This window comes from Rhea americana, unplaced genomic scaffold, assembly GCF_003343005.1.
Source record: "Rhea americana isolate MKP2758 unplaced genomic scaffold, rheAme1 scaffold_2, whole genome shotgun sequence".
In the NCBI taxonomy this organism is placed as follows: domain Eukaryota; kingdom Metazoa; phylum Chordata; class Aves; order Rheiformes; family Rheidae; genus Rhea; species Rhea americana.
Window position 1 is genome coordinate 6,115,443 of NW_028186149.1, and position 22,298 is coordinate 6,137,740.

The window sequence follows — 22,298 nt, forward strand, 5'->3', positions numbered from 1 at the left end:
TGCATTTCTCACTGAAAAAGTCATGTAACAATGCAGTTGTAAGTCTAGTAAGCGGCCAACAAGTTTTCTTTGCAGCATTATATCCAGAAGGTCCAAGTGATATGATCTACTAAAATAATGCATATGCAGAAAGGATATCTACAGAATACTATAGTAAGTATGCTCTCAAATCCATTTACATTACTACTACTCATTTTGCTCTGAACACTATTCAGTTTCTCTAGGATTTACTCTAACATTTCAAGATGTTCTACAACTTTAAACATTTCAAGATGTTCTACAACTTTAAACATTTCAAGATGTTCTACAACTTTAAACAATTTCTGTAATCATGATCTCAGAAAATTTTAAAACACGCATGCCTCCCTCCTCTTCTAGGTATAAAATTTTAATTCCCTAATTATACTGGCCTGAACCCTGGGACGGGCTATGATCTGCTCTGGATTATCTCTCTTCTGGACAGAGACGGTGTTCGTGCTACACAGATCTGTACAACAGAGATTGTTTTAGACAGTGGGTAGAGGGGCTTTTTATTTTTGTTCTTCTGAATTGTTTGCTTTTAAATCTACTTACAAAAATAGTCTAAAAGCTCCACAATCAGAGTAAGTGACCAACTTGAAACAAACAACTTCAAAACCCTCTGGCCTCCACTGTGCCTCCAAAAAAGGTTTTAAGTATTTTCTAGAATATAGTTTAGTATTTCTGTCAAACTGTTTGAACAAAAAAATACGGAGTTTTTGAAAAAATATCCTTTCACCTGACATAAGTGCTTTGCAGTCATCTGTAGCTTTTGTATTGGAAAAAAAAATGCTACAAGCACAAACAACACTGACAGTATGATACACAAGGATGAGTGGACATGCGTGCGCGCACACACACACACAGGAGCAACGTTCGCTAAACACCCGACAACATTCATTGATAAGAATGGCATTATTTGCTTCAGTATATTGACAACTATGGAGTGAAACTTAGATTTCCACTTGAAAGCAGGAATCCCTGCTATAGACCTTCAACCTAATTGAATGACACAGACAAGATGAGAAAACCTGCATAAGAACCTTCTTAGGTGCCAAAGAATTCTTACGTTTCAGAGCTTCTGCTCTACTGTAATACTCTCAGGAAGCAGAGTCAAGTATACTACTTCATATAAATGAATTCTTCCTAGATATTCACAACACTATAGTTCAAAGGAAGCTTGGAATTTTCCATCCCTCTTGCTACTTATATGAATTGAGAGTGCTAATTCAAGCCATCAGTCCTCTCCTCCTTAATAATACTCTGAAGTCCCAGGAATTCACCTAGGACTTCCCACGTATTTCCACAGCAATACACAGACATTACCATGTTGTGCCAACATCAATGCAGGATCAAGCAAATGCTATGGTGATAAAAAATGTTTATACATTTAAAAAGTTTATACATCTCTTCATTCAGCTCAAATTCCAGAGAAAAATTTCATTTATCTTGTATTAAGACTTGCTTCAGTATAAAATATCTTCAGAATGACAGTTAGCCATATTTTTTATTACAATATTCTTTACAAAAGTAACTTCTGATGGACAAAAGACATTTTAGCCTTAAGCACTAATTTTGACTCTTCTTACATCTTTTAGATGCAACAACATTCTCTCAACTTTTATCAAGCAAGTATATTGCTTGTTTATATGGTAAGAATTAACATGACATTTTAGAACACTAATATCTCAAGTAACATTTCATTTTCATTTCGTTATTTATATTTCCTATCAATTACCAAGTAATAGTTGTATTATACCAGATAAAAATGACAACTTTATATGATCACTGACAGCTTCATTCAGAATACAAGCATCTATACCACCTCCACTATGAAAAATAATTTTATGATCAACAGAGGGTTTATTTTCACATTACAAAGCAATTAAATAGTGTGACACCAATTAAATCTTTCCAGATGCAAGAACTCTTGTCAGCTAAGGGTTAACATCAGTATTAGGATGCTGGAACTGATATTAACCCTTTTTGCACCAACATATTTTAAAGAAATCTAACTTAATATTGGCCTGCAGCCCAACTGAAACAGCAAAGTATTTTAAAAGACTTCAGGACTAAACAATCAAATAAGCATTACTTTTAAGGTTTTGAAGGTTGATAATACATAGTACCAGGCTACACCACGGAAAGAGTACTAGTGTCCTTAGTTTAAGGGCATACAGCCTCTTACTTTAATTTCACTTTTACTATTCACCATCAGCTGCCAGTTGAAAAAAAATTACAATTAATACACAACAGCAGTGCAACAGAACCCATGTTGCTTTAAAGGAAGTTGGAAGGTTAATTAACATTATCAGATTTTTACATCTGTTAAAATTTATTTTCTATTAAGAGGAAGAATTACAATTTCGTAGTAACAGAATAGTTTCAGGCACTATTCCTTGGTCTATGAATTGCAGAAGACTGAATACTACACATTCTCTCAGACTGTGGGTTTGAGGGGAATACATTAGAGGGTATTCTTATAGAAAGGTTTAGTTGTGGAACAGAATCAAGGATGTATTCTAAACAAGCTGTCTCTTAAAAGCAAAGCTGTGGAGTGTTCATCTTGAAGATTAAGCAAGACCCACAAATACATAAGCATCTGTAAAGCTCAATTTATTATTAATCTCATCGTGAACTAGAAAAAAAAGTACAGGGCAGTGTTACCAAAACATATTATATTTTCATCACATATTCATACCTCTGAATTGATTAATTTAGCTTTTAAGATAATTTAAAAGGCTCTGACTCATTTTMAAAACAAATACTACACTATTTAACCATATTTTAATTGTGGACTTACTACTATTATAAAATGAAAGTAAACAACAACATCTTAACGAAGTGTTGATTCTTAAGTCCACAAGCCCATACAGTTTCATCAACATAGTAGTATTTGAAGGCAAATCAGTTACATTTCAATGCATTACATTAGCTAGAACAGTGGGAGGCACATTCTGAATGAAAATAAGGAAGAGAAACAAAGGAAACACAGAATATGTATGTAGACTAGATACACAAAGAGGAAGAGGATACATACCTGGATTAAATTCTTCTTAAAAAACTAAAATACAAATTACATACCACCATCTTTATAATAGTTTCCTATGATGTAGAAATACTGTATACAACTCCATTCCTATTTCCCATTCTTTCTTCAGCCTTAAAAAAGGTACAATATAACACGAAGCTGCTTCTCAGCGATTCAACTCAAGTGCAATCAGGCATGCTGTTAGTCCGCAACGATATGTATTCTGAATTCCGTCATATTCCCTAGGTAGCATTAAACGTATTTTTTTTTCCCTCTCCTACAACTTGTGCTAACAGCTATGACTGACTGTGTTCTTAGCTACTAATTCCTTCTGTATCTCAGCTTTATTTTTTCTCTGTAATAGCAAGATGGGAGGCAGTGCCCTGCTCCCGCTCAAATACATCATCAGCACGAGAGAAGAGTAATCATCCTGGTGGATTATGTGCTGGTAACTTCACCCATTGCTGTTTTCTCCTGCCACTGCTTCCGAATGCAGTATTCACTGCAATAGCCACAGCCCTCCTGCGTGGCAGGCAGCTCCTTTGCTTCACAGATGGATAAAATAGGCTTAGTGAGAGCTTTGCTCACAGGAGCAACACATGCAGCGCTTCGTGAGAGCTAGCAGGCACATCACTGGCCACAAGGATAACAGTGTGAGATGTTCCTCTTGTTTGGTGAGGAAATCTTGGTAGGGCCATGTTTCATCTAACCTTTCATTTATCAGTGTAATATGACCTAGAGAGAGAATTCTACAGCAATTTCTTTCAGTGGGGTTTTTATTAACAGCTAGTCATTCTTGGTAATAAAGCTGCTAAATAGATTCATAACTATCATCATTTCATGTTTATTTAAGGATGCTCCAGATAATAACAGACATACCATTTTTATTTGCACACAGAGTATTTTATATGTTCTCAGTTAATACCTAGACAGTAGAGCTCAGTCATTGTTCACTGAGATACAAGTAACAGGATGGATTATTGTGCATGTAGTGAGTAAATGATAACCCTGTACAAGAACAACGGGCATTTCTTCAAGTGTTAACTAATTTAATGGTGTACAGGATATTAAAGATATATTTAAAACTCCCTGCCACATGAAGAGCTCTAGAAAACAATCAGAATGGTCTTAAATAAAATCATTCTATATGCAAAAAATGTACATATAATCTAAATGTGAAAGTTCTACACAAGTATGTATGTGCATATACATACATGTATACTACTACCACTTTAATTTTAGGAAATAATAGCACTGGAAAGCCATAGAAAACATTGTTTTCAGCTACAATAAACAAAACTTAGAAATACATCAAAATTTACTAGAAATAACAAATGAAGAAGCTAGTAATTCATTTATTTCTGAAATACATTAAGGATACCAGAATAAAAGGCAGCACTAAGTATTTAACATCATTTCTAGTAATACTTAAAGCTTTACTGGTTGCAGCTTTTACTTTCTGCAGTCATTGTATTAACACCATCCTCAACAAGATCTTGGAATACAATGCATTTTTAAAGTATAATTTACAAGTGGAACAATTCTAGAATAAAGTCAGTGACGTATGCAAGGAAAAAATATTTCAGATGTTTCTTGTACACCAAAAAAGCAATTTGATGCAAAATCCTTCATAGTTACTACGTCCTGTTGAATGAATGCTWCTTATAGCTATAAATGAAATTAAGTGGCACAGTTAAGAACTAGATGAACAAATGCTTTACCATTCAAATATTTTTCTAGTTATTCTCCTATAACAATTATTTCATATTTCATATAGACCAATACAGAATGGTGCTTCAAATCTGACATGTTGTGTGCCAACAAAAAAATAACTTATTATATAAGAGCACAATATTTCCTGATACAAAGTTCAGTGACATCATCTTAATTACTTGAAATGTTACAGTAACYTTTCTCAAACTAGCAATACTATTCATATAAGGATGTGGAAAATCAGGTAGCAAGGGCCTAATCCTGAGCATGTCCACCTACTCTAAACATACACTTAAAACAGAAATATTGGATTTTGGACAAAACTATAATCAAATAGGTCTTGAGATCACAGATATTAAAAAGAAYAAATATTGGGAATGTTTTGAAAAAAAAACCCAGAAGGCGCCCATGTCAGCCGTCAATAAAACAACACAAAGGAACAGTTTGCGTATGTGGGTCACTTGGGTTTTTGTGTTTACTTGTTAGCAACCTCCTATGTTGATGGAGTTGTAGCTTTAAAGAACCACCTTTAAGGGCTGACACTGAATTTTACTGAGGCATTTCAAAAATAATATTAAAGATTAAACTCCTCCATAATTAATAAGACAAATACAGACTGTGTATAGATGCGGTGCAACTTCTGCTGCACAATTCTGATCCAATCATACTATCTTAATAGCGTCAGCAACTAGTTTAGCCTAGCTTGCACAGAAAGCCAGCTTATACATGAACAAACCAATATGCAATCATAGGCCTGCACGGAAAGAAGAGCTAATCTGTCTGCCTATTCCATATTACGTGACCACAACTTTCACTGATTACTCTTTGAAGCATACCAAGAACACTTGACCAGTGACATGAAACTCCAAGTATGTGTGTGCTGAGGGTCTCAGAAACACCAATTCATAGTATTTCCTGTATGTGCAAGATGAAATTCCAATTTGAAGTCACCAGTTGTACAGGAACAAGTCAGCTCCTACTCTCAAAGCATTATGTATGGATTTGCTTTTCCATTGTAACATAAGTGAAACACTCAATGTTGGAATATGGACAACTGCAACTCTGTTCAATCATCTGGTCAAAATATTAAAAACAACAGCCGAGAAAGTAACGATTATGACCGATTCTGCCACCCCATACTGTAAACAGTGTTTGAGTATCTTTGGTCAGGTGCAGTGGTATGAAGAACATATTATATCCTATTAAGAATAATGCGCCTGAAGCCCACAATTACCTTGCCAGTTTTCCCAAGTACTTCGGTTTTCAGAAGTTTGGGTACCTCAGTCCCTACAAGAAAAGCACTTACCACAAAAATCTCCAATATTTCTTAACAATGCAGAAATATTAGGTCCTTCTTTATCCATCTAATAACAATGGCATATTTTTGTTTTTGTATCCTGGACTGAAAGTTATAGAGTAAAAAGAGAGAGATGATTCATCTGTTCTACAATAGCTATGATAGGAACAACTACTCAAGGTGAAATGGATCAAAACTATCCAACCTATCTAGTCAAACAGCAACTACTTTTAACTCACTAAGTTGAGAGTAACTCAAACCGGTGAATAGCTCCATGCACCTTGGCAACTCTGAGTTGAAAAATTCCCCCCAGAAACTTCAGAGTATGAGCTGCAAAAACATTTCTCATCTTTTCTAAAAGAAAATCTGAGACTTATTTCCCTTGTTCTGTGACTGAAACGTAACTTTATTTTTCTGAAATAAACCGAACTCAATTAAATCCTGAAATCACACTTGCAACACACTAAAAACTTTTACTCCAGACTACGATGCAGGGAAATCCTGTTGCACATCAGAACACRTGTGTTTGTGCCCTTTGAATTACTGAAATCATTTTTTCACTGAGGAAGAACTTGAAAATTTAAACGACTGAATCAGAAGCACAGCGTTTACAACTTTCCCAAGTTTACTTAATTTGTTATCTACTTACATGCTAATTTAGAAAAATTTTGAATCCCTCTGTACCAAACTATGCTAGTAATTATTTCATTCTTAAGGATATAAAATACATTCTAGGTTATCAAGCTTACAACAAATCACTTGTTTATTTACAGAACTCACTTATAAGGCAGTGTAATACTTACACGGAAAGTAGTTTTGTGGCTGGCACTTAGCTGCAGACTGAAAAGAGAATATCTTGTCCTATGCAGTTATATTTTACACACATCCAGAAACACTCCAAACTTTATGTAAAAATTGAAAGAAAGCAACTATTCAGACAATGTTTTGTATGTATTACTTAGGAATAATCATCTATCAAATGAAAATACTTCAATTTATAAYTATTTTTTAATATTTCTATTGCATAATACTTATACTGAAACAGTGACTTAATTATAATTGATGAAATAATTGATATTTCATGATGGATTTCAGCTTGAAAGTTTGCAAAGCTGTCACAGAATTAAGTTGTATTTTGTTCTCCATCTGCTTTAAGGATAACCTTCTTCCCTCTTCACTAAGGATGGCAATAACGGCATCGGCCCTTAAATCTTAGGGACCATATTCTAACCTACCGAGTGACCTCTCCAGATCGAAAAGCGAACCGGGCGGAGCAGCCGGCTGTTCCCGCAGCAAGCCCTCCCCCCGCCGCGCCCCGCGGGCGCCGCCAGCGCGCTCCCTGCGCGCCCCCTGCTGGCTGCTCCGCTCCGCGCGCGGCCCTGCGCTGGGGCGTGTGTTAGTTTCTGCAGCCCTGGAAGCCAAAGCCAATTTTTCCTCCCCTACTGCAAATCGTCTCCACTGTCTTTAGTAAAACACAGTTTTCTTAAGCTAAGTCCTAGCTTTATAAAACTATGCAACTTAAAATCTTCAAAACTGTAATTAAAAACAGGGAAGAAGCAAACAATTTAAGAACAGCCCCTGGCAGGCTGCAATTTAGACAAAAGTTGGCTCTAGTTTCAGAGGAAAGCACAAGATTAGATCACAGATTCAAGGCAGTGAAAACAAGTACCGAGGGAAAGTTTTCAAGTAAGCCAAATAACTAGGAATTTTCTCCCATCTCGACGTACCAAAGTCCCACAGTCACAGCTCTGCATTTGAAGTGGTAACTTAAGAACAACGTGCATTACTTCTAAAGTTTAACCCCCACAAGGCATTCTCTCCTGTGACCATTTTGTTCGCTTCTCCCCTCTCAGAATGTGTTCGTTCTATAAATCATTTGATTTTCCTGCCTCGGAAAGCAATGTATTTGCTAGTGAATTTGCAAAATAATCTGACTCATTTTACCTAAGGGACTGCGCTTTTATAGTTTGTTGCTTTGCTTTCTGTATCCTTAGAAATGTTGCCATAATCACAGTATTTTCTCCAGTAACCACTCTCTTACAGAAACTATTACGGCACTCAGCTCTTCAGTTATTATAGAAAAAATGTGAAAAACTTTCAGTAGAATATGAATCTTCATTATTCTGCTATAACAGTAATATAACTAACCAGCTGTGCTTTACACAGAAGACTATCCTGATATCTGCAATAATTAACTTGAAATGGTCCAGGAATCACAAACATTAAGTTTCAGGCATAATTTTGCAAGAATGCCTATAGACCATTTCAGGATAAATAAAAGAAAAATAACTAACTGCATTGTGCAAATAGTTATTCTTCTAAAAACACATAAACTTGTTAGCAGTGTTTTTAAAAAGTCAGGAAAGTATAACGAACTCTGACTAGTATAACTAGTCTTCTAGTCTAAAAAAAACAGTCATCTGTTTTTCTATATTGCCCCATTATAAAAGTCAATTTTTATTATTCCCTCTTGAAAGTAATTTCTTTCTATTGATTGTTTATAACTTCGATACCAGATAGAACAACCCCTGTATGCAAATGCTGCCATGCACCCGCCTCAGACTTTCCTGTCTCAGCTCTATTAGTGGAAGCACTTTGCCTTGAGGAATGCTGAGGAAAGCACTGTAACCTTCATCCTAGGAATTCAGGTTTCTTTGACCCAAGATCAAGTCTGACGCAGTCAGTACAGGCGGATAACTTTGGCCAAGTTTTACTGGGAAAACTGTGATTAAGGTGTGAGTAAGATAGGAGGAAAACAAAAAAAAAAGATGCAAGTTAGCAGTCTGAGAAATTAAGAGGGGAAAATACTGACCTGAAAGGATATAAAAGGGAGGAGGGGAAGAAGGAAAGAGAATCCAAAGATGGTAATTATACATCACCAAGAAGCAGCCCACTTCAAGGAGCAGCTTTCCTGGCTTTTGGCAAACACCCATCAAGTATCTTACTAGGGTGATGCACATAATAATAAGCATAGCAACCTGGTAATCATGGCTTTCTGATGTTCATATTAACAAATTAATAATTGCTCTGGACTCCTAAGTTATGTAATGTCCTATCTGCAAGTTCTGTTCACACACGGTGAAACTTGCTGGAACAAAAATGACCCAGAGTGGGAGCTACAGATCTCCATTCAGTACAGCCCTCGATCATATACTTAAATCCAACTTCCTAGCATTATTAATRGTGCTAATTAAGAGTCTTCTTGAGACTTGTTATGAAAGGCAGCAACATGGATAATAAATAACAACAAGAAAACCACCAAACTGTGAAAGAAAAAGAAATTGAGCCTGTGGGTTCAGTAGCCACAACACAAGTGAGATTCCTTTTTGGACTGTCATCTTTGTGAATGTCTGTCTTACTACCTTTTGTCATCAACAGAATAAGCTTTCCAAACACCACTTTTTGAACAATTCAAAAGCTCTGAAGAGATTTTTAAAATGTTAGTCAGATCATGTTGCCCCTTTTATCTTCTTCATATAAACTCAAAAAGGTCAAAGTTCAGTCAGAAGATAGGCAAGATAGAAGTATATCATCTTTGAAATAAATTCAAATAGGAAAAAAATGCAGCTTGTTCGCTGACTATCCTTTAGCCCAGTCAGAATGCTGAGTGTCACCTGAACATTGCAATTACTTTTTAAATGAGCCAGAATACAAAACAACTATTATTAACTATTCATGAAAAGGAAATACCTGTTTATTCCCATTTGAAAAGATTTTTAATTCTGTAGTTCAAGCTATATTTTGCATGCAAGCAAGTGTGATTTCAACCTGAAAGACNAAAAAGAAAGAAAGAAAAGTAACTTGAGTCCATTTAAATCTTTCCAAGGGAAATTCTGCATTAATTTCATAACCCAAAATTCCTAAACAAAAATACAGGTTTTGCTTACACGTTCCTAAATTCTCACTGCTGTCACTGCCTAACATCCACTTTAGCGTTAGTTTAACAAGTCACTGCACCATCATATAGTTAACCTAGAATAATAAAGAGCATAATTCTATTTATCTTTTACTTTTGTTGGAACACATACCAAATATTTTTCGATTTAATGGCATAAATACTTTTATGACATATGGATATACTATGCTCATTTTGCAAATTAAGATACAAGGCATGTAGGGAGGTTTTGCCTAGGCAAATCTGTGCCACTATCATTGCTGATCTCCAGGTTATAAGACTAGTCGATATAGTGCCATTAGTTTCCTATCTTCTGTTTCCAGTGCTCACAGACAATAGTTACTACAGTGTGGAGTGGTGAAAGTGTTAATTCACTTACACAGTTAGTCTGCTCAACGTTCTTAATGTTAGCCTTAGAGACCAAATACCGAGATCTGCACTTTATAGCAAATACATCCATCTCAGAGAAGTGATAGTTATTTATTCAAGTGATTTTATATTTCAGCAGCAAAACAGACAGCCTCCAGTAAACATAGGACTAGCAGCTACAGATATAATAAAAATGTACACACAGCGTCAGGTTGCGGGGCGAGAGGGGAGTAGGGAGGAGAAAGCCACTTGATTCTACTTGTGGTTAACACTGATTTAAAAGAAGAACTCTAAATGCCTCTTTTCATATTTACTGCCAGTACTTAATAGTGTTAATTTCAAATCTGACAGAAAACTAAGGGGAAAAAAAAAGAAAAAAATAAATATTAAGATCAAGGTGAGGTAAAGGAATTATGTTCTGGATCTCTTTTTAAATAAACAAGCAGAACACCAATTAAAGTAACTTCTTTATTCCTGTATTCCTAATATTAGTTTTCCTCAAATGCCTAACTCGTCTCCCCTCCTTGGAGTACATATTCATTGCCTCAGGTCAGCCTCTGATTGTCATCTCATATTTAATCAGAACTGCCTAATACAGTATCTTATTTTCACAGGCCAGTTGTCAAAAGCATACATCCCAAACATTCCTATGGGAATAGTCCTCTGTCTTCCAGAGACTTGCCAATAAGCCATCCATATTTTTTTTAGTTCAGTAAGAATTCATGTTACTTCTACCTGAAAAGTACCTTAGGTACTAGCATTGTCTACTTCTCCCTTATGGTCCTACAAGTATTTTGTAGATGCCTATTTTAAAGGTCATTTGCCTAAGTAATCTCTCCATTCACACTTTTCTGTTCCAAATTAAACCTCCTCCTCTAAAATGCCAGTAATAGTAATAATAAGATMGATCCTTATTTTTATTCCTCTATTCCTTAAAGGTATCCAGTGATGGATATTCTACAGCCTGCTCCAGTGCTTAACTAAGCCTTCCTTGTGGTAACTAAAGGTCATTATTTCCTTCTCCAATTCCTTAAGGACAGAGAGAGTCCCTTTATTGTGGGAACAAGATCTTACAGTATAACTACCTACATACAGAGATTAGCTTCTGTGAAGAATTACGTCGTTTGTTTTATTTGTTTGTGTGCTACTATTATTAGGTTGTATGAATATTATATCATTTGTAAAATACACCAGGATTGTTCAATTGTTCATTTTCTGATTTTTTTTTTTTTTATTTAAGATTTTTTTTTAGCCACAAGAACATTTGAAAGTGCAAAGCGAGTTTTCATTAGGTCTTTGCAGAGATTCATCCTTCAGGCTTCTCAGACTTTTTGAGCAAAGAATGCCACTTAACGTCATATCAAATGTACTACATTGATGTGGACTAAATGACAATTACGCAATTAGAATTTACACAGAGATCAAGACTGCAGACCAACATAAATGGAAATTCATAGAAGCGACAACTTCAGAAATTTACAAGCTAAGTCATCTCCTTTTGGCAATTCTTATCTTTTTGCTTTGTTTCTAACCTAAGGAAATAGGTCATGCCAAAAAATTGTGCGTGTGCATATGCGTGCATGTAGATAAAATTTTATACACACACAGAAATGATTTTTGATTTCAGGTCCATCTTCCACAAGCATTTATTTGTCAAATTAATCAAGGGCATGTCATACACACTGTCACCTTAAGGCTCTTTCATTCTGTAATCATCAGGCACTTCCTCAGAGATCATCAGACCCACATTCTGCAGACAGCACCATATATGCAGCAGCTTTCCTCTGACTATGCCTTTTAAAATGCAGGAGCTGATATGGATAGTTTCCATCAGTCAACTTAAATGAGCTTTCCTTAAAAAGAGATTTTTCTTTATCCTTCTGGAAGGAATTGCATTGAATATCTAAACAAGAAGCTAACACTTAGGGACACAAAGAAATACCTACTACAAACAAAGATGACTGAACCTTCTCCTAAGAAGTGATTCCCAAACCTTTTGCATATATATTGTCAGCCATCAAAATAAAGTCTCATTAGGCTCTCAAAAAACAGTAACCACTCATCAACTTGCTAGAGAAATACTGGATAAATGCTGGTCCATACAACACTCCTTAACAGCCTCACTTTAGCAATACCTCACTAACCGCCCCCCCCCCCCAAAAAAAATAAAAAAGAATCCTTCCATCATCTCCTGCTAACAAAATTTCAGACATATACTAGAGTAATCTGCTAAACCAAGACATTTGGAAGGTATTATTTGTCCAAATTCAAAGTTTAAGTCCAGACTTTAAGACCCAATGAAGAGGTAAGCCTCTCTACAGCAACCTGCTATCATTAGTCTGTGGTGGCTGTAAGCTTAAGAAACGAGTGACATTTTCATTTTACATTTCATTTCTCATACTCCTGTTTTGTACAATACATTACAGTACTCTTTCTGATCTATCAAGCTTAGTAGGAAAAATAAAACAGGGAAAGATATTTYTATGATAAACTAATTGCAAATCAAGTGTAACAAGTGGTCAAACCACGCATTTTGCTTTGTGTAAGATTACTTAAGGTCTACACAGGCCCAGGGAAATACTAAAGCTTAGCTAAATAAAATGTTTTGCCTTATATACACCTTTTCCCTGACAAGGTCAGTTTACTAAGAATCAAGTCCTTCAACAACAGAGACATATTTGGTGCAGGCATCAAGACATGAATACAAGTTATCCAGCTGAGAATACAAAATGTGTTCATTTTCCCTTGTTAATGTTACGCAAAACATTGTGATACAATGTATATAGCATTATAACGATTTAAATATTTTAATGTTAAGTTTGATTCGCTTTGATATCTAGATCACTCTCTCCAAGATAACCCAGCCCTTCCAGAGCTCATTCGTATTAACTTGTTACTCATAACCGTAGAGCTCAAAAATTATTTGGAAGAATGGTAGAGGAAAGCAGAGTAATATTTACCTTCCCTTATACAAAGGCATCCTTTGACACCTAAAAGGCATGAAGCTGATTCATCAAATCGTAATGCAAGTTACTGACTACATGACAACATTAACTATCTGGTTTCAAACAAGAGAATGAACTTATTGCACTGAATAAACAATCAGACAAGCACTGAAAAGTGACTGCTCACAAAAGAAATTTCAAAAAAGCACCAAAATTATTGTAGTCTCTGTCTACAGGACAAAACCTGACACACTCAAGAGTTGTGTATGATGTCAGTTTGACCAGGATTTCCTCCTCCAAACTAACATTGTTTGACATAAACAAACACCAAACCAGTAACAGATTAAGAGGTAGATGCTGAGATCTTCCAATCAGAGAAGCTCTCTTCCCAGAAGACCCCAATATAAGCACTTATTTTCCTCACTGTGTTCACACAKCCCCACTCTACAAAGAACATAAGGAAAAAAAGCAGATCATCAAGAACAACAGAATGAGTAAATAAGAAGCAGGAATCAGGTCCCCAACAGAGCAGGAAAGAAATAGCTCAGAAGAAACTGATTGTGATGGCTTTGGGGAAGGGGTTGGACAAGTTTTTTCCTGTGAAAGGTTTAACTTTGCCATAAAAAGCATAGAAGGGGCACTGTGCAAACTGATTCTATGAACTGTCCATGAAAAAATCTCCGGTGCAGTACTTGCATGAATTATTCCTACATTCATGCATTTTTCCTACTATTCTTCAGRTAAGATGGTATAAATAGGTATATACAAAAATTTTCAGATAAGAAATGAAGGGCTAACTACTTGAAGTATCATCTGTTATCAAATCAGAGACACGCACTGAAGAGAAAGGCCACCATCTCTGCAAAATGGCCTTTTCCAGCCTTTTCTGTGTCCTTTACCAGACTTACAAGGAAGTCTTGCTGTAGGAGAACTGGAATTTTGAAAGCTAGAAAGTTAAGATCGCTGTTGAATTATCTGACTTCTCTAGATAGCAAAACTAGAATCCTTCCTCTCATACTTTATAAATCCTTAAAAGAAAAAGTTATTGAAAACTTCACTTAGACAAACATAGACAAACGTATCAGACATTTCAACAGTCCTTCTACAACAGAATGCAACTGAAATTGAAAGAAGTTTAAAATGTCTATCAACCAATTTTATCTCATTAAGACTACAGTCTTTTGTATAAATTTATTTAATGTTATATACAAGGCAAAGCAGTCATAGTTTTCTCTAAGTGCTAAAAGATACTAGAAAGAATTCAATTAAGGAAATAAAGAGATTATACATTATTAAGATAAATAGGTTTTAAGCAACCACTACTAAACATGAGATGGATGAAATCTCTTAAGTATAATACAACACATTTATGAAGCATAATACATTGATGAAAACCTGACAAACTCCAGTAACTTTCCCTTCCTTTTGGAAAATAAATCAGTGGTTTCCTCAGAGCAGGAATCTAGGTCCTTCTTAAAATTATTGTACCCATTTAGCAACAGCAAGCAACAATGATCTCACAACTGTTTATTTCACTGAAATCTGGAACTCTGAAGCATATCATTCCAAAACTCCTTTTCAGCAGTTCTCTGGCTGCTGTTTTGACAGCCCAGTCTCCTCTCTCTTCAACAGTACAGTAAATGGATTAGCATAGAGCAAAAAGTGTGACAGAATGGAAAGTGATTCTTTCATTTTTTGAAAATTGGACTCCTTTAATTTTTTCATTCTGAATCACAACAAAACCCATGTGATTTTTGTATTTTCATAACTACAAAATTGTTCTATAGGGTACTGCACTGGAATTCACACAATTTAAATATATTCCTATTTAAGGCTCTGGGAAACACTGGATAAACAATAAAGCCTAAACAGCCCTAAAGAAACTATCTCATTCTGATCATTTGAAAATTGTGCAAGCAGACTTCAAGTCTAGACCATAGATACCAAATACTCAAAGGTGCAAATAATTACTTCCTGTGTTCCTGTGTTTTGTACGACCAACTCAGTTTAATACGTGACACAGAATTGTTTAATTGAAGGAACAGTTCATATTTAAGTTATGAAGTAAGTATAAGAACATATGATACTGAAATTCAGTTTACCGTAACTGCAGCCATTCCTTAAAGATGGCTAAGCACTTGGTTTTCAAAGTGGATGCATTAGTGTTAATTTAAAAGGCAGGCCGGCCTGTATTAAAAAATATTCATCTCTCCAGATAGTGGAACAATGATGCTCAAACCTTCCCTGAAACTCTGGCACCAAAATAGCTCAGTGTCATCCCAGTGAAGCTACCAGCACAGAGACCTAGGTAGTTTACCTTTCAAAACCCTTTACTTGCTATACATACCTGGTAAACAGCTCAGCTGAGCACACCAAAAGTGTACTAGCAAATGTTGAATAATTTAATGCAAACAATTTTAAAACCTGGTTTATTATTCCCTTCCCTTTATCTAAGAGTGCCATACAACTGACACAACTAATAGTACTACTGAGCAATGCAGGGAAAACTGATGACTGATTCACAACCAGTTATATGAGCAACAGTTCCTACAGTTTAACAGTTGTAAGAAAGGAAATACTTGGTTCCAATGCTGACATCATAAACTGAGCAAATGATCATAATAAATTCTCTTCGTTATCATATCTAGTGGAGGGAAAAAAAAAAGCCTGCTCAGGCAATGATATCATCATTGTAACTTGAGTTTTTCTAGGAGAGAATATTAAAAAAATGTTTCTTGAAGCAATTTGTTTTAAATAATATTGGAATTAAGTACCTAACTTTCTAAATTTGTATTTTATTCATAAAAATGTGTCTAAATCATACTTTCTAGATTAATATGCAATGCAGATGATAAATGATTATAGTTAGATCATCTTATGTGTCTAAAAGAAAGCTTCAGAATCCCCTCCTCTTTCTGAGTAGAGGTTACCAGAATCCTGAGGGAAAAGAACCACACAAATTTTTAAGATCCAACAGAAGAAAATTGTCCCTAGCATTTTAAAACTCAGTAGCCACTTCCTCAGAGCCTGCTGTAAATGAATAGTTATTTACACAAACTACAAATCTTCTACTGAATTCTGCCTTCATCTGAGAAAATTCTTTAAGTTTCAGTAACACATAAATGCTAACAGTAAAAGTTCTTACCTTCTGAATAGCCCTGGCCCATCTTGCTTTTGCGTAATTACTTCTGTCAGCTTGATCTTTATTTCTCCTGGAGAAAAAAAGAAAAAGGCATTCATAGCAGCCAAATATGAGTAAAATATAATTTAAAACAGCTCTGATAAATTTATGCAGAGACTGATCAAAGTTCCTAAGAACTATCATCCATTTCCATGTGTTTAGTCTTTACACACAGTACTGTACCTGTAATTTTCACAAAACTCTACAAAATATTAGGTCTACATAAAATATTCTTAATATGAAAATTTATCATGTAATTAGTGTAACTTTACAGTTAACTGGAAAAGAAATGATATTCAGTCACACAGTATCATTCTCCTACTCGGTAACATGATAAGCTATTCAACAAGTACCACTTCAGTGAGTGGATTCACGACTGGTCTCACTTTATTGATATTAAATCCAAACAAATTACAGAAAAAAATATTTGGAGAGAACACTTGATTATGAGCTACTTAGCCCTCAATATGAAAGATTTACTTAATTCATATCTGCTAAAGTGACAAGATATAATGGGATAGATCAATATTTGTTATTGTAGATAACCAGGTTAAAAGACAATTCATCCCATTATCTAAATCTAAAACAATATTTGCAATTCTAGCTCACTTCTTTCCAAAAAGCAAATAAAACTAATAACCTTCTAATAAAACCTAATACTCCTATTCTGAACAACTATTTTCCAGTAGCATTTTACAGTTAAAATAGAATAATAAGGTCAAAGTCATTATTCATTTTTGATAAATATAATTTTCAAGATTCTTTTCTTTAAGAATGGAGTAGAGAAATAGGTTCCTCTCACACAATTTCCACATTTATTTCCAATTACCCTGTCGCTCTCTACTTGAGCAATTAGATAACAAAACAGAACAYAGAATGATTATAGTGAAGATCCCCAGATCTGCTGGTGATTTCATGTAAATTTAGAGCACAGTATATAGATAATTGATTCGGCACAGAGGGAAAAATAAGCAGAACATAGAGACAAAACATCAAAACAGATGCTGACATCTCTATCTGTTGATTCTCTGTTGTAGCAAAGTATCAAACCATCAAATTGAAGTCCTGAAACAATTCTGATACATCCAGTCTTTCTGAAGCAATTCCAATATTCAAGAAGAATGTGGCTCACAGTATCCTCCCTTCGGACTACAGGGAGTTCCATTAATTCTATGAGCGTATTASCTTGCAAAGACATGATCCCTGCCCTTGAAGTATTGGTAAAGGAATGTATTTCTTGATTCTAGTGATTCATAAAATTAGGGTTACAAAATTTTTGCCATCAAATGGCAGAAAAACAAAAGGAGGTCCTTGAATTACCTCAGTGAAAGCAAACTGTTGCAAGACATTGGGCTAGCACTGTGGCTCACTCAAACTGCACTCAGAGCCACTAAGAGAATATCCTGGAGGTGAAAGCTGTGGCACAGAACATATACCATCCTCTGCCTGGCCCTTAGTAAATGGTTGTCTGTTGTACCCTATACAGCACAATCAGTTTTGCTTACAGGAAGCACAGAGCTAAAGGAACTTATTCAGAGCAGTGTATCCACATTCTGATGTGCTGGAGAACAAACTCAGAGTTCAAAATGACCTTGACAGATTAAAGACATAATACAGAGAAAACAAAACAAAAATTAAAAAAGGAAGATGAAATTCAACATACAAACATGCAAGGTTCTGTATTTAGGCAGGAATAATCAAATGCTTAAATAAACATCAAGGAGAAAATGGCAGTCATTTTTCAGAGAACATTCTCAAGAATATAGAAGTTATCAAGTTGAGTAAGAATTCAACAGTGGCCCACTATGTGAAAATAGCAAGCATGGAGAAATAGAGACAAATACTGTTCGGGACATGAAGAAATGCCTCCTCTCGTTCTGGCAAGGAGTGGAGTACTTCACCGAGTTTTGCGTGGCACACTCCAAGCAGAGATAGACCAAAGAGCCAGATGAACACATTAAGAATAAAAGAGATTTGGAAAACATGTTTTGTAACAAAAGCTTAAGGAGCAAGAGTTCTTCAGTCTAGAGCAGAAAATGAGAGGATACATTACAACACCATTGGGATATGAAACAGGTTGCTGTTGCATCAAGGGAGATATGAAGTACGTTTTGGCAAACATGCTGTGCTGGTGAGGATAGCTAATTGCTRAAAAGGATGGCATAAATAAGTTGTGGGATCTCTGTCAGGTAAGACCAGACAATAAGTGTCAGAAACAGTGCCATTTAATCCATCAGGGGCTGGAGACATACCAGATGATCTCTGCAGGTACTGCCCAGCCTGGATCCTATGAAAAATTTGTGAGGGGAAGCTGGATTCATACAAAATATCTAATGTCACAAACTATTGTATACCCCTGAAATCTTAATTTCACTTCAACTTAGTAAGTGAATGAGAGAAAGCCACTATCACTTTGTTCATCTGTGTGACAAGTCAAAGTGTGAAAGTTCAAAGTATGAGTTAAAAAAGTCCCACTGAATATATTAAGGACATATATATCCAGGCAGTCTTTAAGACTACACAAACTCAATTTCCATGTGCTGACATTATGATGAAGCCTGTTTACAAATGTCAGCATTTTCCTCTCAATATGATAAATGCTCCAAAGCCCTGGGCTAGAATGTAGAACAACGTCCCGTCCGTCTGTCATGTCCCCCTCCCCCCCCAAAAAAAAAAGTCAATTACAATGAAATCTTACTATTCATCTGTTTTGTCACACCTGTGACAAATACACAGGTTGAGTTGTAAAATGCAAATTTAGTTTACAGCTGTTATGCACAGGTTGAGGTTTTAAGTATAGTATAGACTCTACCACTCCTGAAAGAATCTTTAAGTAAATATTACCTTGTACAATATTAGAGAGGAGCAAAATAAGAGTACACAGTAAAATTCTATAGGCTAAAATTCTACTATTCTCCACAGATTGATCCTATCTACTAAGGTTGCAAGTTATTTATATTACATTTCAGTGCGATCCCTAGGCCCACACACTCCTACTTAATCTTGGACTTTTGGAATAATGCTCTTTTATTTGAAGAGAAAAATGCTCTCTCCAATACACACGGGTGAGTGAACACAATGCAAATGAAATATGAAGAGTCTTGTCTTCCCCTGCCCTCATCTTTGTATCTGCATATTTGCAGCTTCAGCCTTTTCCATATTCTCATCTACTTTTTTTATATACATAATATATGAACACGCACAGGTGTGCATGCACACACACACACACAGTAAATTAGCCAAGTGTTTAGTGTTCTCCACTCAGTTGCTGTTAATTACATTGAAATTATTAGTTAATAATTAACCTCAAGAATTGTTAGGGTAATTAACCCAAAGGTCAGATGAAGTTAATGTCAACACTGATTCAGAAGAAACAGATTTAAAAATAAATAAATAAATAAATAAATAAATCTTTCTACATGCTAAGTAAGTAGAGTCATTTAAGTTTTCAGGGATAACATAGACAGGCAGACAGGATTTTTAACTGACTTGCATTACTTACAGAAAGTGATTGTTCTGTGATCATTTCTTATCTATGAAAGGAAGTTTTAGTAGGTCTGTGTAAAGCTCAGGTAAGCTGTACTACTGAGTAGTACAGGAGTAAGGATTCTCCGTARGCTTGTGTGCAGTGCAATAAACTCCTTTTTATCTCAGTGCAGGAATGGGAGATTTTATATATCCATAGGGAAACTCAGCATAGAGAGAGTTACCTGTGCACATTACGCSAACACAGTGATCAGTTCAGTTTAGACAACAAATGATTGTTACATTTTTATTCAGATCTAGTAAAATTAACTAGTTACCTGGGAGAAGACAACAACTCATTACTGAATAAAGCTTCTAGACAATGCACAAGTTACAGGAATTCTGAGTCCGGTCTCAAAGACCARATACTGTTATCTGTACTGCTAACTGAACCAGGTGCAAAGAATATGTTTTCTTTTAGGCAGGTTTGCCGTAATTTTTAGAACAAAAACTTACAAAACAATAACGTCAGATTAGGAGAATTTAATACAAGGATTACATCTGAAAATAACTGAGTCACAGCTGATAGCCTACCATTAGGAGCTTGTGTTTTTAGCTAAACAAAAAACAGGGTTCAAACAGGATGAATGCCAGTTAAGAGTGCCTGAAATTCACACTAATTCACCTATTTCTACAAGATACTGCTCAACCGTGGTCTCTGAAAGGTTACTGGGCAGCTTGCTGTAGCTCACACAATTATGAGAGGAACTTGAAAAGAAGCCAGGTAATGAGAATTCCAAGAATACGCAGATACGGCGAGCTGAGCTTGTACCCTGGGTCAAATATTTCATGCATTGTGCAAACTTAATTGGACCCCAAGCCTCTTTGCCTTAAGGACTGAAATAGGTAGTCTCCTTGCAGTACATTTAAGAACAGAAGACATRCTGGTGCATGGGAGTGTGCAGGCCAGGTAAACATTGAGGGCTGTTCGCAATCATGTGTATCAAAAGCTACAGACTTCTATGCAACAACAGCAGAAGTGACACTGACGCTTCTAACAGATGTTTTCTTTCTCAGTTGTGTGCCCAAACATTAAAATAGGTCTAGTATTTCAATGACAATTTGCATTTTTATGGCACTTCTTGTAAAACTAAATGTCACTACAGACTGTTGTAAAGCAGTAAATTATATAGCAGTTGCAGTGTGGTCACATACAGACAAATAATGACATCCTCTGAATGCTTATTTGTTTTCAGCAGACAGTCCTGAGCAGTTGCATTGATTTCTAATTATTAATCATTTCTGCTCATTTCATCAGCTTTAAGTAGAAATAAATCATGCAAGAAAAACTGAAATAATTATACGGATTTTTTCCCCTTCAAAAGAAAAATGCTTATTATGACATGTTTTCATCATTGATTTCCACTTCCCAGTCATGCTGACACATTTTGTGCTTGGGTCAATCTCTAGTAGACTGATCAAGCAGAGTTCTACATAGGCAGTATGCTACCCCAAACTTCTTTGTTTTGTTTTCTTTAAATAACTTTCTGAAAAGCATCTGATACCAATCATTCCTTATAAGGATATGGGATATAGCAGTGACATTTATGATGATTTCTCAATTTTGTTTTCCACCCTTTTATAGTTTAAATGAAGGAAGATGGGAAAGAATATATAAAGATGAAAAACAGCTTCTGTGTTCTTAATATCAAAAAAAATACTTTCAAGTGTGGCTTCTGAAGTATTCAAATTTTAAGGCACAYTAGAAGTATATAAATTGACTTGAAACTTTTCTAGAAGGATTTATATACCCTTTTACTCAGGAGCATCAACAAGTTTTTTTTCAACATCTCAAAGCGCTCGTGCAGGGAAGCACATCAGTAGGACTAGCTGCTGAAGGTAACTACCACTGCCTACCAGAGTAGGCTGAAGTGACATTACCAGTATTACATGCACCCGAGCCACAATAACCCTGTCCTTGTTAATGCACAAGCAAACCAGTTCCAGATTATCTGAAATAGAGTACACTGAAATAATTTCCAGTTGAAAATAAGGTACCATGTATTACTAGTTTTGAAATCAACTCATGTATTTAGAAGAACAGTATTCTTAAAAATTGAAGTGGGATGTGGTCTTGGAATCCCAGCTTAAGGACTGCTGTGATGTAGAGCTGTAATTTAGTCTTAACACATTTTGTATACCTCAGAATGATACTGTGTAGATGTAAAAAGGAAAAAAAAGAAAAAAGTATAAGATAACATTAAAAAAATTATAATAAATAGCAGCTTAGTAAAACTCTAGTAAAAACAAAAGGCAGTATATGTACAGCTTAGCTTTAATCATGTTAACTACAAATTAATCAATAGAACTTGGAATTAGGAAAT

The 22,298-nt window shown here is 35.5% G+C and overlaps 1 protein-coding gene across 1 annotated transcript in view; it reads right to left on the reverse strand.

The window, feature by feature from the left end:
• The window catches only part of LOC146596646 (protein unc-13 homolog A-like), a 63,628-nt gene that overhangs the window by 4,804 nt on the left and 36,526 nt on the right, over nucleotides 1-22,298 (reverse strand). Inside the window, exon 7 of the mRNA XM_085303379.1 lies at nucleotides 16,414-16,480. Coding sequence (XP_085159505.1) covers nucleotides 16,414-16,480 — 67 coding nt within the window. The remainder of the gene's footprint in view (nucleotides 1-16,413; nucleotides 16,481-22,298) is intronic.